The 13,942-nt window shown below is 33.5% G+C and overlaps 1 protein-coding gene across 4 annotated transcripts in view; it reads right to left on the bottom strand.

Annotated features, from left to right (window-relative positions):
• The window catches only part of GABRA4 (gamma-aminobutyric acid type A receptor subunit alpha4), a 77,905-nt gene that overhangs the window by 44,253 nt on the left and 19,710 nt on the right, over positions 1–13,942 (bottom strand). For 2 of the 4 annotated variants that reach the window (XM_002745875.6, XM_017970584.4), the window contains exons 7-8: positions 11,143–11,295; positions 4,803–5,062 (exon numbers count right to left, since the gene is read on the bottom strand). In XM_002745875.6, coding sequence (XP_002745921.1) covers positions 4,803–5,062; positions 11,143–11,295 — 413 coding nt within the window. The remainder of the gene's footprint in view (positions 1–4,802; positions 5,063–11,142; positions 11,296–13,942) is intronic. The other 2 variants (XM_008993404.5, XM_078367258.1) reach the window with 1 other exon arrangement.

Raw genomic sequence — 13,942 nt, 5'->3', positions numbered from 1 at the left:
AAGAAATTTTAAAAATGTATTAAAATCAGACCAAATAGAATTCAAGGAAAAAAAATTATATGGGAGAAAACAGTAAGTTTATTGTATTATTATATACCTGAACTGATATAGAAATAAAGCAGTTATGTGTCTCTACATGTTGAATATCATAGAATTAAAATGTATAAAATAAAAATAATTAAAATGCAAAAAAATTATATGATCTCATAATATCAGTGGGATAAATTTTCAAATATTTCTTGGTATTTGAAAAATCAAGATAATAAGATGTTATTTGTTAAATAGCTAAAATAACATTTTAAGTAGAATTGTTTTAATAATTAAAAATTAACTTTTTTCAATTTGGCATCATACATTTTTAAGGTTTCAGCATAGCTCAGGGCACAGCGAAAATATCTGTAACATTGAAATCTGTATAAGTAATGTTTCTGAACATATGCAACTAAAAATTAACAATGAAGTTTTTTAAAATCTCATTTGAATATGTTATTATCTCCAAATAATCTTATTTCACAGATAAAAGCAGCATCATAATATAGAATATTTAGCAAATAAGTATAAAAATATTGAATATCTAAAGGAATGATTTATGGCCAAAGCTGTTTGCAAAGAAAGGAAATCTCATTGTAATAAGAAAAATTTGTTATTAAATAAGACACAGTGAAAATAAATTAATAAAAGGTGAACTCAAGAAGCTAGAAAAAGAGTAACAAAACTTTCAGAAAGATAGAATTCAAATAAAATCATGACTCAATATTAATGACTCAATAATAAAAAATAAATTAATTGATTAATTCAAGACTGAAGTTTTTGAAAGGATCCATAAAAAGAATCTTCTATCAAGGCTTCAATACGAGGCAAAGCAAAATGAAGCAACAAGCACAGAGGGCCCAAATTTACCTATGGGGGATAGGAAAGAAAATAATGCTGCATACTCAATCAGTACTTTTTAAGCTAATAAATAGTATGTAAAAGTCATTCTGATAGTTTCCAAAATTGTGATGACATGGATTTATTTAGAGAAAAATATAAACTATCTAAACTCAGTGGAAAGATGAATTTTTCACCTGCACACATGCCATTCTTAAAGGGCCCAGTGCCCTGTAGGAAGAGGAAGAAAGCTATAAATTTCAGGATTCTTGACCAGTTAATGCCTTTGAGGTTGAACACCTAACCTAATTTCTTCAATTGTCACCTCTCTAAGAATAGAATCCCAAAATCCTTATCCTACTCCCACACTTTCTGCCCCCTTTAGTACTATCAGAGCCCTGTCACCATCTAACACATTACCTGTTTTGTCATTTATGTTTTTTTACAATTGTCTGCCAACTCTTTCTTGCCCCACACAAGTAAATGTAAGTTCCATCTGGCAGGATATTTGGTTTTTGGTACATTATAGACTCACAGACGCCAAACAGGAAATCTGGCACAAAGTTGGCACTAAACGTATATTTGTTGAATGAGTGAATGAGTCAATTAGTGAATGAATATGGGACGGAGCTGTCATCTGTACAGAATAAAGTTGATGATTTATATACATGTTGATTTGAGTATATGTAAACAAACGGAGTCTTAGACCACCATTTGTGGCAAATACAATATACTCTGTGTAAGTGACCCCAGGCATTTGTCTACTGGTTCAAAAAAGAAGCTGAGTAGAATGAGAGTGAGAGAGAAAGAGAGAGAGGGAGTTGGAGAGTAGCAGAAGAGGAAGAAGAGGAAAAACAAAGAAGGGGCACTGCTTTTTTGCATCTATGTTTTCATGAAGATCTTACTATTTTTGTACAATTGGATTCCATGAAGAAAAATACACATTTTAATTGTTTTTCTTTTTTGAAATCACAGATTCACTGATGTGTCAAATGTAAAATACAATAGCTCTTATTGAGCTTTTCACATCTAGATCTATCCCTTTAGGTCAAAAATTCATCTATCTTCTTGCTTATTGGTTTTATTTTCTTCTTTAATATACAGCTACAGGCCCCACCCTATCCCATGCAGTAGTTCTAATGTGTGGCCATGTTAAGAGCTGCTGCTTTAAAGACTCCACAAGAAAACTATTAGAACAGATAAACAAATTCAGAAAAATTGCAGGATACGAAGTTGATATACAAAAATCAGTAGCATTTTTATACATCAACAGTGGACAATCTGAAAAAGGCATTTTTAAAAATCCTATGTACAATAGCCACAAATAAAATTAAGTACCTAGGAATTAACTTCACCAAAGAAATCAAAGATCTCTATAATGAAAATTACAAAACATTGATTAAAGAAATTGAAGAGGACACCAAAAAATGAAAACAGATTTCATATTCATGGATTGGAAGAATCAATAATAATAAAATTTCCATACTACCAAAAGCAATCTACAGGTTCAACGCAATCCCCATAAAAATACCAAAGATATTCCTCACAGAAATAGCAAAAGCAATCTGAAAATTTATATGGAACCACAAAAGACCCAGAACAGTCAAAGCTATCCTAAACACAAAGAATAAAACTAGAGAGATCAAATTACCTGATTATAGATTATACTACAAACCTATAGTAATCAGAACAGCATGATACTGGCATAAACACCAATGCATAGATCAATGAAACAGAATAGAGAACCCAGAAACAAATCCACACACCTACAGCGAATTCATTTTCAACACAGGTGCCAAGCATTTACACTGGGGGAAAGACAGTCTCTTCAATAAATAGTGCTAATAAAACTGTATAGTCATATGCAGAAGAATGAAAATAGACCCCTATCTCTTGCCTTATAGAAAAATCATATCAAAATGCATTAAGACCACCTCAAACCATTAAATTACTACAAGAAAACATTGAGGAAAATTTCTAGAACATTGATCTGGGCAAAAAACTTCTTGAGTAATACCTGACAAGCACAGGCAACCAAAACCAAAAATGGACAGAAAAGATTACATCAAGTTAAAAAGCTTGTGCACAGCAAAAAACAAACAAAGTGAAGAGACAACCCACAGACTGGGAGAAAATATTTGCAAGCTACGCATCTGACAAAGAATTAAGAATCAGAATACATAAAGCGGTCAAACAACTGAATAGGGAAAAATCTGATAATCCAATAAAAAAATGTGCAAAAGATTTGAATAGATGATATGGTTTGTCTGTGTCCCCAGCCAAATCTCAACTTGAGTTGTATCTCCCAGAATTCTCACGTGTTGTGGGAGGGATCCAGGTATAAGTAATTGAATCATGGGGTATAGTCTTTCCTGTGCTATTCTTGTGATAGTGAGTAAATCTCATGAGATCTGATGGGTTTATCAGGGTTTTTCACTTTTGCTTCTTCCTCATTTTTCTCTTGCCACAGCCATATACGAAGTGCCTTCCACCCTCCACCATGATTCTCAGGACTCCCCAGCCATGCGGGACTGTAAGTCCAATTAAATCTCTTTTTGCTCCCAGTTTCAGGTATGTCTTTATCAGTAGTATGAAAATGGACTAACACAATAGACATTTCTCAAAAGAAGGCATGCAAATGGTAAACAGACATATAAAAATGCTCAACATCACTGATCATCAGAGAAATGCAAATCAAAACTACAATGATGTATCATCTCACCCCAGGTAAAATGGCTTATATCCAAAAGACCAAAAGACAGGCAACAGCAAATGCTGGCAAGGATGTGGAGAAAAGAAAACACGTGTAGTGGGAATGTAAATTAGTATAACCACTACGGAGAACAGTTGGAGGGTCATCAAAAAACCAAAAATAGAGCTACCATATGATCTGGCAATTCTGCTGCTGGGTGTATACCCCAAAGAATGCAAATCAGTGTATCAGAGAGATATCTACACTGCCATGTTTGTTGCAGATCTGTCTATAATAACTAAGATTTGGAAGCAACCTATGTGCCTATCAACTGAAAAATACATAGAGAAAATACAGTACATATATACAATGAATGATTATTCAGCCATAAATAAAGAGTGAGATCCAGTTATTTTCTATAACATGGGTGGAACTGGAGATCATTATGTTAGGTGAAATAATCTAGGCACAGAAACTTAAACATTGCATATTCTCACTTATTTGTTGGATCTAAAAATCAACACAATTGAACTCATGAACACAGAGAGTAAAAGGAAGATTATGGAGACTGGGAAGGGTATTGGGAGTTTGGTGGGGGGGAAATAGGGATGATTAATGAGTACAAAAAATAGAATGAATAAGGCATACTATTTGATAGCACAACAGAGCAATGATAGCCAATAATAACTTAATTGTACGTTTTAAAATAAAGAATATAATGACTGTTTGTAATTCAAAGGATACATGCTTGAGGAAGTGGCTATCCTATTTTCCATGATGTGCTTATTTCACATTGCATGCCTGTATCAAAATATCTCATGTACCCCATAAACATATGCATCTATTATGTAGTCACAAAAATTAAACATATGAAAACATTTTTAAGAAACAAACAAAAACAAACACTGCTGCTATGTTTTGCACAATGAACTCCATTAAAATGTTTGTTCAACTCACTTAAAGATGTCCACACATTCATCCTAATAGTATACATGAGATTTTGTCCCTTTCTGTAAAAAAATCTGTAACTCCGAAACTTTCAAACAATTAGCTTCACCTGCATCTAGCCCATTCACGGTTGTTTAATTTTTAAGCTTAAGGTTTACTTTTCTATTTTTCTGGAGTTTTAAATGACTTGCAAGTTGTTATTGGTATTTTTAAGTTCTCAGTTTGTTCCCCTGACAACATAAATTTGACCAAGGAGCTAAATCTTAAAATGAAAGCAGATTAAGTCAAATACCTGCAAAGGGGCTTCAGAATGCTTCTCTTTTGGTGCTGGAGCAGTAGGAGCTTCCTGAGGGGGCTTTGATGTCTTCTTTTTGGCTTTTTCCATTTGAATATTGGTGAAATAGTTGACAGCAGCAAACTCGATAAGGGCCGAAAATACAAAAGCAAAGCAGACAGCTATGAACCAATCCATGGCGGTAGCATAGGACACTTTGGGCAAAGAATGTCGTGCACTGATGCTTAGTGTGGTCATGGTGAGGACAGTTGTTATTCCTTCAAAGCAAAAGAGCAGAGAGACAAAACACCTAACTGTTATTTCTATACAAAGCCACCACCACCACCAAAAAGCTAGAAAATCAAGTGGGATAGGGTTAATGAAATTTACAATAACTCAAACAAAATCATCTTTGATGGAGAATTTGAATCTTAGCGGTCTGGTAAAATTAGCACAGGCTTTGGAGTGAGAGAAGGATATGGTTCTTATCCTAGTTTGTCTAATAATTGGCTTAATATGTCTTGCATTGAGTTTGGAAAATTCTTCAGGTTTTATTTGACACCTACTCATTGGGTTTTCTCTAAAGGCTAAAAGCATGTAAGACACCTAGCACATAGTGGGATGATACTGGAATCTAAGCCAGCATACCCAAGGTACTCAACAGACATACACCTATCAGGAAGAGGAACTCATTGAAGCATTGACTCTCAGCAGGAGTGGAAAGTGAGGAACACTGGCCTCCTAAATTGGAGCATTAGAATTTCTAGAGTTAAGCCCACTGCCATTGAGAACCACTGCCAGAAAAGGGATGAATTATACATAGGTCTTTCTTATCTTTATATATTATCCATTGAATTAAAACACTAAATTTATTAGTTGTGCAGAAGCTTCATTTATATAAAACAATAAAGGTATATGATTGGAGGAATAGATTTCCAGAGCAATTTGGCATTATAGATATTGGACCTCTACCACCCATCAGTTTACAGCTGGCTGGAAAATATTTGCAAAAAGGACAGAATTACTTCTCCATCAGTAAGGCTTCTGAAGCACTACATACAGGAATGCTTTCTCCTTAGCCTAAAAAAAATGTCAGTTCCCACTCTTGATAGAAAAATTCTCCTTGCTACTGGTACTATAGTGTAACACATTATTTAAGAATGCTAACATTTGGACACTTGTCCATTTCTGCATCTATATACGTCTGTCTAATCCATATTATGCAGTTAAGATTGGAAATTTTGGGGGCATTTACTACATCCATTTTAACTGATTCTGTATGATGACTAGGATAGTGCCTGAAGTTAACACACGACACATTTGGAGATGATGATGATGATGATGATGATGATGATGATGATAGAACAATGATGTTGAAGGCGTTTAAACTGCATATTCCAATCCATGGCAATCCCCAGCTGAAAGGCAAATAATGCATGTTCAACCATACTATTTCAATTTGGGGAAAATAATATTGTCTCCTCAATTTAGAATTTTGTTGTGTTCTACTGTTAAGAAACAGCAGTTCCTTAAATGATCTGTGTGTGTAACCCTCATTTCCACAGCTTTATTAAGCATAGTCTTCTTGAGGGCACACAAGTCTAAGATTGCTTCAGGTTTATAATATTTCACATGGTGCTAGGCACAAGATTAATGCACTGAAAATAAAAATTCATTTTTTCCAGTTCCTCCCCAATCCATTTTCTCTGAAATCCAATCTCTTCTAAATCTTCAATGCTTAGAACATGAAAAATTGGAGCAACTGTGCAGCACATGAGCTACGCATCATTTATAAAGATCTTATAAACTATACAGAGAAAGAAACTTGAGAACTTGGTTGTATTCCCTTTTAAATTTTTTGTGACATTGTTAACATTCTCACTAGTCTAAAATAGATTATAAAATGAGTTTATTCAAATATATAAATATCTACATATCTATGAAAATGCTATATTGTGAATTTATTGGATTTTATTTCAGAAAGAGACCTTGGAACATTTAGGCCTTCATTCTGAATCTCAGAAAAGTGGCACCATTCCCATGTTGGCTGTGAGATATATGAATAAACAATAAAACAACTGAAAATTTTTAGCTACGTTTGATGATAGATAAAAATGTTTTTCTCGTTAATAAAAATTTAAATTTAATGGGCTATTAAGAATTCAAAAATGTGCTATAACTTTCTCAGATATGTAAGCAATATTTTCCCTCTAATGCCATAGAAACAATGCTAAAAGTGGCTAGAATAAAATATAAACAATGCAGTATAAATAATAATACTATTCAGTATTCAGAAAATTCTACAGGGACTGTAATGTGATAACCTAAAAGGATACTCAAATTTAAATATAAGCAACTTAAGATTGCCTATGTTACTTTGAACTGTTTTTTTTTTTTGTAATACGACAATTTTTCTTGTTGATCAGAAATAGTGGTCTTCATCTTTTTCTCTTGCTATGTGAAAAAATATTCTTACCAATGTCAGGCAAACAGAATACTAATGTAGTTATTGACCCATACATTCAATAATTATTTTTCAGTTGTTAAGGAGGAGAGATCACCAGATTCATAAGTTAAATGATGATGTGGACACCAACACACACACACAAATGCTGGAGAGGTGGCTATCTTCTTTTTATCTTGCATTGCTTTCAATAAGTTTGATTTTAAAATTTGTAGAATTGCCCCCCAGATACTATGGTTCCTATTTTATGACACTGGCAGAACTGAGAAAGCAGCTGACACAAACACTTGGCTAAATGTTTAAATGTTGCCACATCTTTAGGCATTAAAAAATTATCTCTCCTGGTGTTAAAATTTAAAGAACGCCATGACAAAGGTATGCTTATTATACTTGGTTTCAGGTGGAACATTTGGTTAAATGAAAACCAATGGAATAGCAAACAGAAACCAACTCGTCAGAATAAGAATCCATGTTTCCTTTGCATCCAGGAAGACAATTTATCTGTCACGTATGGCTTAGCCAGCATCTACCCTGAACACATTTAAAAGCCATGTTTTAAAAAATATATCCAATTATTGATGCCATTCCCTGTATTTAGCATGCTGAATATGCACCATATTGGCTGGCCCAGAAGCTGAGAAAGGATGTGTAAGAGTAGGCAAAGACTGTACACAAGAGTGAATTTTTGGCTGGCCACTCCTAGAAAATGAAATAGCAATGATTAAGATATGCCAGCTGGCATTTACTTGTGTTTAATGTTTTACTATACTGGAATAATTAGAAAACTTAGAGGCATACAGCTTTGGTGATAGAAGGCCTTTGGAGAGATTTTTAGCACATTTTGCTCCTTTTATTTACATCGATATTTTCTGGGGGGGTTTGTTTTTGCACAGTCTCTAATGATGTCTCTGACCCAGCAAGTTATCTTCTTATGATTGAAAAGGGAAATAAGAGTTAGGAAGAAAAAAATTAGCCCAGAATTAGTTTTTACCAAAATCTCACATGAAAATAGACTGCAAAATTTCCCTAAAATACTTAAAACTTAACTTTCCTAGGAGAGTACCTTCATAGACCCTCAATGATAGTCTAATAATTATCAACCTGATGCATCTTAGGTTTTCGAAGACTTAATTTCTCTGCTTGACTAAAAACAATATGCTGGAACATGGGCACAAAAGATGGATAAATTTCAAATGAAAAAAAACACCCACAAAGTGTCTTTAGCACGCATCCATATAATCTCACTCAGCAGCTCTGGAATTCTCCACAAGCCCCCACATCCCCACACCTCCTGCGAAGACATAATGGCTGAGTTGTCAAAGTTACACGGAAATTGTCTTGGGTCCACTAATCACAATTTGACTTTATACAAGTTACTTAATATGCTTGAGTCATTTTTCTTATCTATAAAAAATAATGACTACCTTGCTGAGTAATCAGGGTTATTAGGGTTAACAATATTTGGCAAATCTGTTTATCATTGGTACTAGTAATACTAATATCCTTACTTTATGCTACTTAATTTCCTTAAAATACCTTATTTGGGTAGGAAATGTTGGGTGAGTCTAGCTGTAATCAATACTAACCCTCCACACCACTGGAAATTTCTATTATTTGGGGACAAGTTAGACAGAACAGTAGGTTATAGTCAATCAAGAAATAAAAGGTTATTAGTCATCACAATAATAATATATGGCAGACAGTCTCATTAATGTATCAAGCAACAATTCTCAAATGAAGTCAATAGCATGGAATGCCATACTAATAAACAGCAATAAATAATACTTAAATGGTATTTACTATGCACAAGGCATTATTTCAAGGGCTATAGCTGAATCAACTCATTTTATTCTTACAGCAGTCCTATGAAGTACATACAATCATTCATCTTGTTTTAACACATGAGGAAGCAGACAAAGATAACTTATTGAAGGTTCACAGCTAGTAAGTGATAGACTCTGGGTTAGAAAGTAGGATTTTTGCCTCCGCATTCTGCACTTATGACACTATCACCTCTTGATTACAGGCACCTATGATGGATCGTTATTTTCTGTTCTACAAGCTCTATAGGATCATATTTAAAAAAACAATATGTATACAAGAGTTTTTTTATTTGTAAAATATAATAGAAACTTCTGAGTTTTCTTTTTAATTTTTAATTAGGGTATTTCCTAAAATATTTATATTTTTGTACAAGAAAAAGTAAAGAGACTTTGGACGCTCAGCCTCAGCAGACACTTTCTGCCTAGTCAAGAGTGCGTCAAAACATGATGTATAAAGACACAAAATTAGCATGACTGTTGTGATAATGAACATCAAGAACTTAGCAGAGTGTCTGATAGTACACACTAGAAAGTTATGCTTTCTTTAAAACACTTAGAAGTCAAGGAAACTAAGTCAGAACAAATGTATCTTCCTTAGATAAGAGAAGTATGGGAGAAAGTGATTAATACAAGCTAAGTGATCCAGATACCCCATATTGAGTACTGTACATAACTCTTTGAATTCTCACTAGTGTATGATGGAAAGATGTATTGTCAAAATGTTATAGATGGAGAAAATTAGTGGCAAATTTTGGTTTAAACCTAGACTTGCTGACATCCACAGCTTAGATTTGTTGTTTTCTCTCTTTCATTTTCACACCCATATTTAAGAACTAAAATATATTCAACACTTTCAGTTGTGCAGTTATTCTTTAAGTGAACCCTCATAACTCTTTAAGGTACCATTATACCTGCTCACTTACTTTCTAAGGTCACATCCTGCCTTCACCATTGGCCCCTCATATGAGTTTCTGCAGCGTATTTCCAAATTTTTTTCCTATTTTTCTAATGCATCCTCATACTTCAACACTTATTAAGAGAAACTGAAGATTAAAGGTAGGATAGTTGTTTATAGAGTATTTCAGATCTGTTGAGGACGCTAAGACACCCTAATCAGCAGTTTTTGAAAAGAATGGGGAGGCCGGATGAAAAGTTTCTATTCTCCTTAGTTCCTTCACACCAGTATATCTTCAGCTATTGTGTGATAAGGGATATTATACCATGGCTGTGATCCTACCAGGTAGAAAAGCAAAGAGGAATTGGCAGTCTTGTGAGGACTATACCATCATTCCAGAGCAATTCTGATTATTTTCCTTCTTATTCTACTACTGAATGCTTTTGTTATTCACAATAAACAGAGGAAAAAATAGAGAAAGGCATTAAAATAACTATAATTATAACAAATTTTACTATTTTAAAAGCATGACTGACATATAGAAGACATTAACAGTTATAAAAATTTTGAAGTCATATGTTCTGAACTTTATATGGTTCAGAATACCATATGGTATATATAAAGCCAATATAAAAACGAAAAGAAAAAACAATGTTTAGAAAAAAAAAGTTGTAAATAGATAAGCTTATAAACTAAGCACATAATACCTTCCTATTCAATGCATTTAAACCATTTGCATTTTGTTCCTCTTCATTAAAAGCTAAATTATTCTAAGGCTTTCATATTTATTCAGCCATGACTTTTATTTGTTTTATTTTAAGCTGCCAGTGCATTTCATTTTAACACATAGACATAATTTTAATTCAATTACACAGCATTATACTTGGAGCCCAAGAATATCACTAAAAGTGAGATTATGTCCAGATTCACATTTGGTCTTCGCCTGTCTGGTTCTCAACAAGAGAAATCTGATACATGGCCCCAGAGGAAAGGAAGGATGCCCATATCTACCCAGGCTTTATTACTATGTACTAGCTAGGTAAAAATGAAAGCCTGTATGATTCCTTATTCAGGGCAGCCTGATGTATTAGGGTTTAAGATTTTCTTAGAAATATCCTAGGAATCCTGATCAAAATGTAATTTGAACAAAACACTCAAGAAATGAATTGCAATTACCAAATACAGTCCTAGCAGGAACTGATTCTTTATTTATCCAGAATGAAACTTGAGAAAGAATCACTGTCATAATGCATGGAATATAGGTCTGAATCATGAAATAGCCCATCTTCCGTCTGAGGTGGAAGTAAACTGTCATAACAATATATTCACCTGCCAAGAAAACAGGAGGAAAGTGTATTATCGGTTCTGCAGGCAATTAGTCAATGGCTTCATAAACATATTTCAGATGAACAAACAGGATTCTAAGCAAAGAAATTATCTTTTGTGCATAGCTACACAAACATCAGTAAGTATGTAGTTTCCTAATGAGAAAGAAATGATATTGAACGTTACTATACAGAAAAACACTGTGTTCCATGTAATGATTAAACAATTTAACAAATTGGGCTAAAACTTCTTTAAAATTTCTGTAGTGCTTTCTATTTTGATGGTCTAGTATTGCTAAGGCAATTAGCTTTCATTTTCAGTGTTTTTTAGAAACAGCATTTAGACCTAACTTTTATGGAAAACTACTGGGGAAAAAATGGAAATGTACACACAGACACTGATACATATACATACACACACAGTTATGAAAATATAATTTTAGAAAGGAATAAATATACGTATTTTATTTACATGTAAATATATATATTTCATACACACTCATAAACTCAGAGAGAGACTACATTAGTTTTAGAAAACAGTTGAATTTCTAAATGTTCTTTATATGAAGAAAAATACAGACATGTAAAACACACAAGTATACTGAGTTCAAGCATGTTTTACTGGCATTTAGAGAAAAACTTGAAAACCTAATACGTATAATAAACCATGAGATTTCTGGTAGCTGTTAGTAAGTATTTTTACTGTTACTTCTGGAAAGAACATGTTAAGAAAGTTACTTAGGAAGCAGTGGCCTTATTCACAAACTGTGAAGCCCAGCATTCAGAAACTCACATCCTACCAGATGAGTTCTAAATCCCACTTGCAGACTGGAAAATAAATGTCCTTCCAAAAACATATTTTCCTGGACAGATGAAAGGCAAAGTGCCCTGTTAGAAAGCTACTGTATTGTTTCGTAATTGATGTGAAGGCTTCCTCAAGATGATAACAGTCATGACAGGTATCATAAAGATAAAAGTAATGGAAATTTAGGAGACAGGAGCAGAGTCATTGATTTCATGATAGTGTGTGAATTTATACAAAGCAGCTTTAATAGAAAAGACAGTGGGCTAAATTTATTTTTTAAAACAAAAGCTTATGTATTAATTTTATGTATGCATGGTACATTTCCATTTTATCTTATTTATGTTTAATTTTTAACCAGTTTATTTGAGGTATGATTGACATACAAAAACTGTACATATTTAATGCATACAACTTGATGAGTTTGGAGATAAGTATACACTTGTGAATCTATCACCACGATCTATGCCATAAACTTATACATCATTCCCAAAAGTTCCCTCCTTGTTATTTATTATCTTTTGTGATAAGAATATTTGAGATCTATTCTCTTAGCAAATTTTTAAGTAGAGTACTGTTTACTATATGCACTCTGCTATACAGTAGATATCTAGGACCTTATATAACAGAAATACTATGCTCTTTGACTAATATCTCCCTGTTTCCTCCTTTTGGAGGCCCCTGACTACCACCATTCCTCTCTCTGCCTCTGAGTTTGACTATTTTAGATTCCTCATCCCTTCACCACACTGCTTTGTCCATTTTTTCTTGAAACAAAACCAAAAAACTTCATTTTCTCACACCTTTGTTCCAGCTCTTAAAACTACTCATTTTCTACTAATGAAATCGTAGCATTTTATCTGGCAGTCAACTTTTGAAGAATACAAACTCAGAAATCAAAACACTTAGATTTGAATTTGGGTTTTGCCCTTTATTAGTTGTGTGCTTAGGCAAATACATTGTACCTAAATCTTCTCATGGATGAAATAAACGTTGTAGCAGTATCCATGTCATGTGATGGTTATGCAAAAGAATACATGCAAAGAATTTAGAAGGGTGCCTGTCAGATAGTAACTGTTGAATAAACTTTAACTATGGCTGTGGTCTAAATGTTTGTGGTCCTCAAAATTCAGATGTTGAAACATAACAGCCATTGTCATGATAGGAAGTTGGCTTTGGGGTGATTAAATCATGATGGTGGAGTCTTTATGATTAGATTTAGTGCCTTTACGAAGGTGGCCCCAGTGTGAGCACCCACTCCCTACACCTTGAGGGTCCACATGTGAGGACTTATTAATAGAAGGTACTAGTATGTGAGCAAAGAAGGGGCTCCTCATTGAACACTGAATCTGCTATCACCTCATCTTAGACTTGTCAGCCTCCAAAACTGTGAGAAGTAAATTTCTGTTGTTTATACACCACCCTGTTTGTGTTATTTTGTTATAACAGCACAAACAAACTAAGACAACTATCATTAGAAATATTTTTTTCTGGTGATATGTGTATATAAGGAACCATCTTAGAACAAACAATAATCAGATAATTTTGTTCCACTAAATATGATTAAAAACTAAATTCTATAGTTCTTTCTATTTACATTCCAAAAGAAAAGACAAACCAAGAAACACCAATAATAAACATTCCCCTACTCATGTGGGAACTCTACTGTATACCCATAATATAGTTTGTAATTAAGCTTGATATTTTTGTTAACTTTGAAAAAATGAAGAAAGGTGGTATCCTAAAATTGAGCAAGATAAAATAAAATTTTTGGAAAGCCTCTCAAAAATCACCAAAATCCATAACCAAAAAGAAAGCAAACACAAAAAAAGAAAGGAGAATTAAAAAA

Source organism: Callithrix jacchus, chromosome 3 (genome assembly GCF_049354715.1).
Source record: "Callithrix jacchus isolate 240 chromosome 3, calJac240_pri, whole genome shotgun sequence".
NCBI classification, from domain to species: domain Eukaryota; kingdom Metazoa; phylum Chordata; class Mammalia; order Primates; family Cebidae; genus Callithrix; species Callithrix jacchus.
Note: the sequence above shows the minus strand (reverse complement) of the source record. Positions and strands in the feature narration are given on the sequence as shown.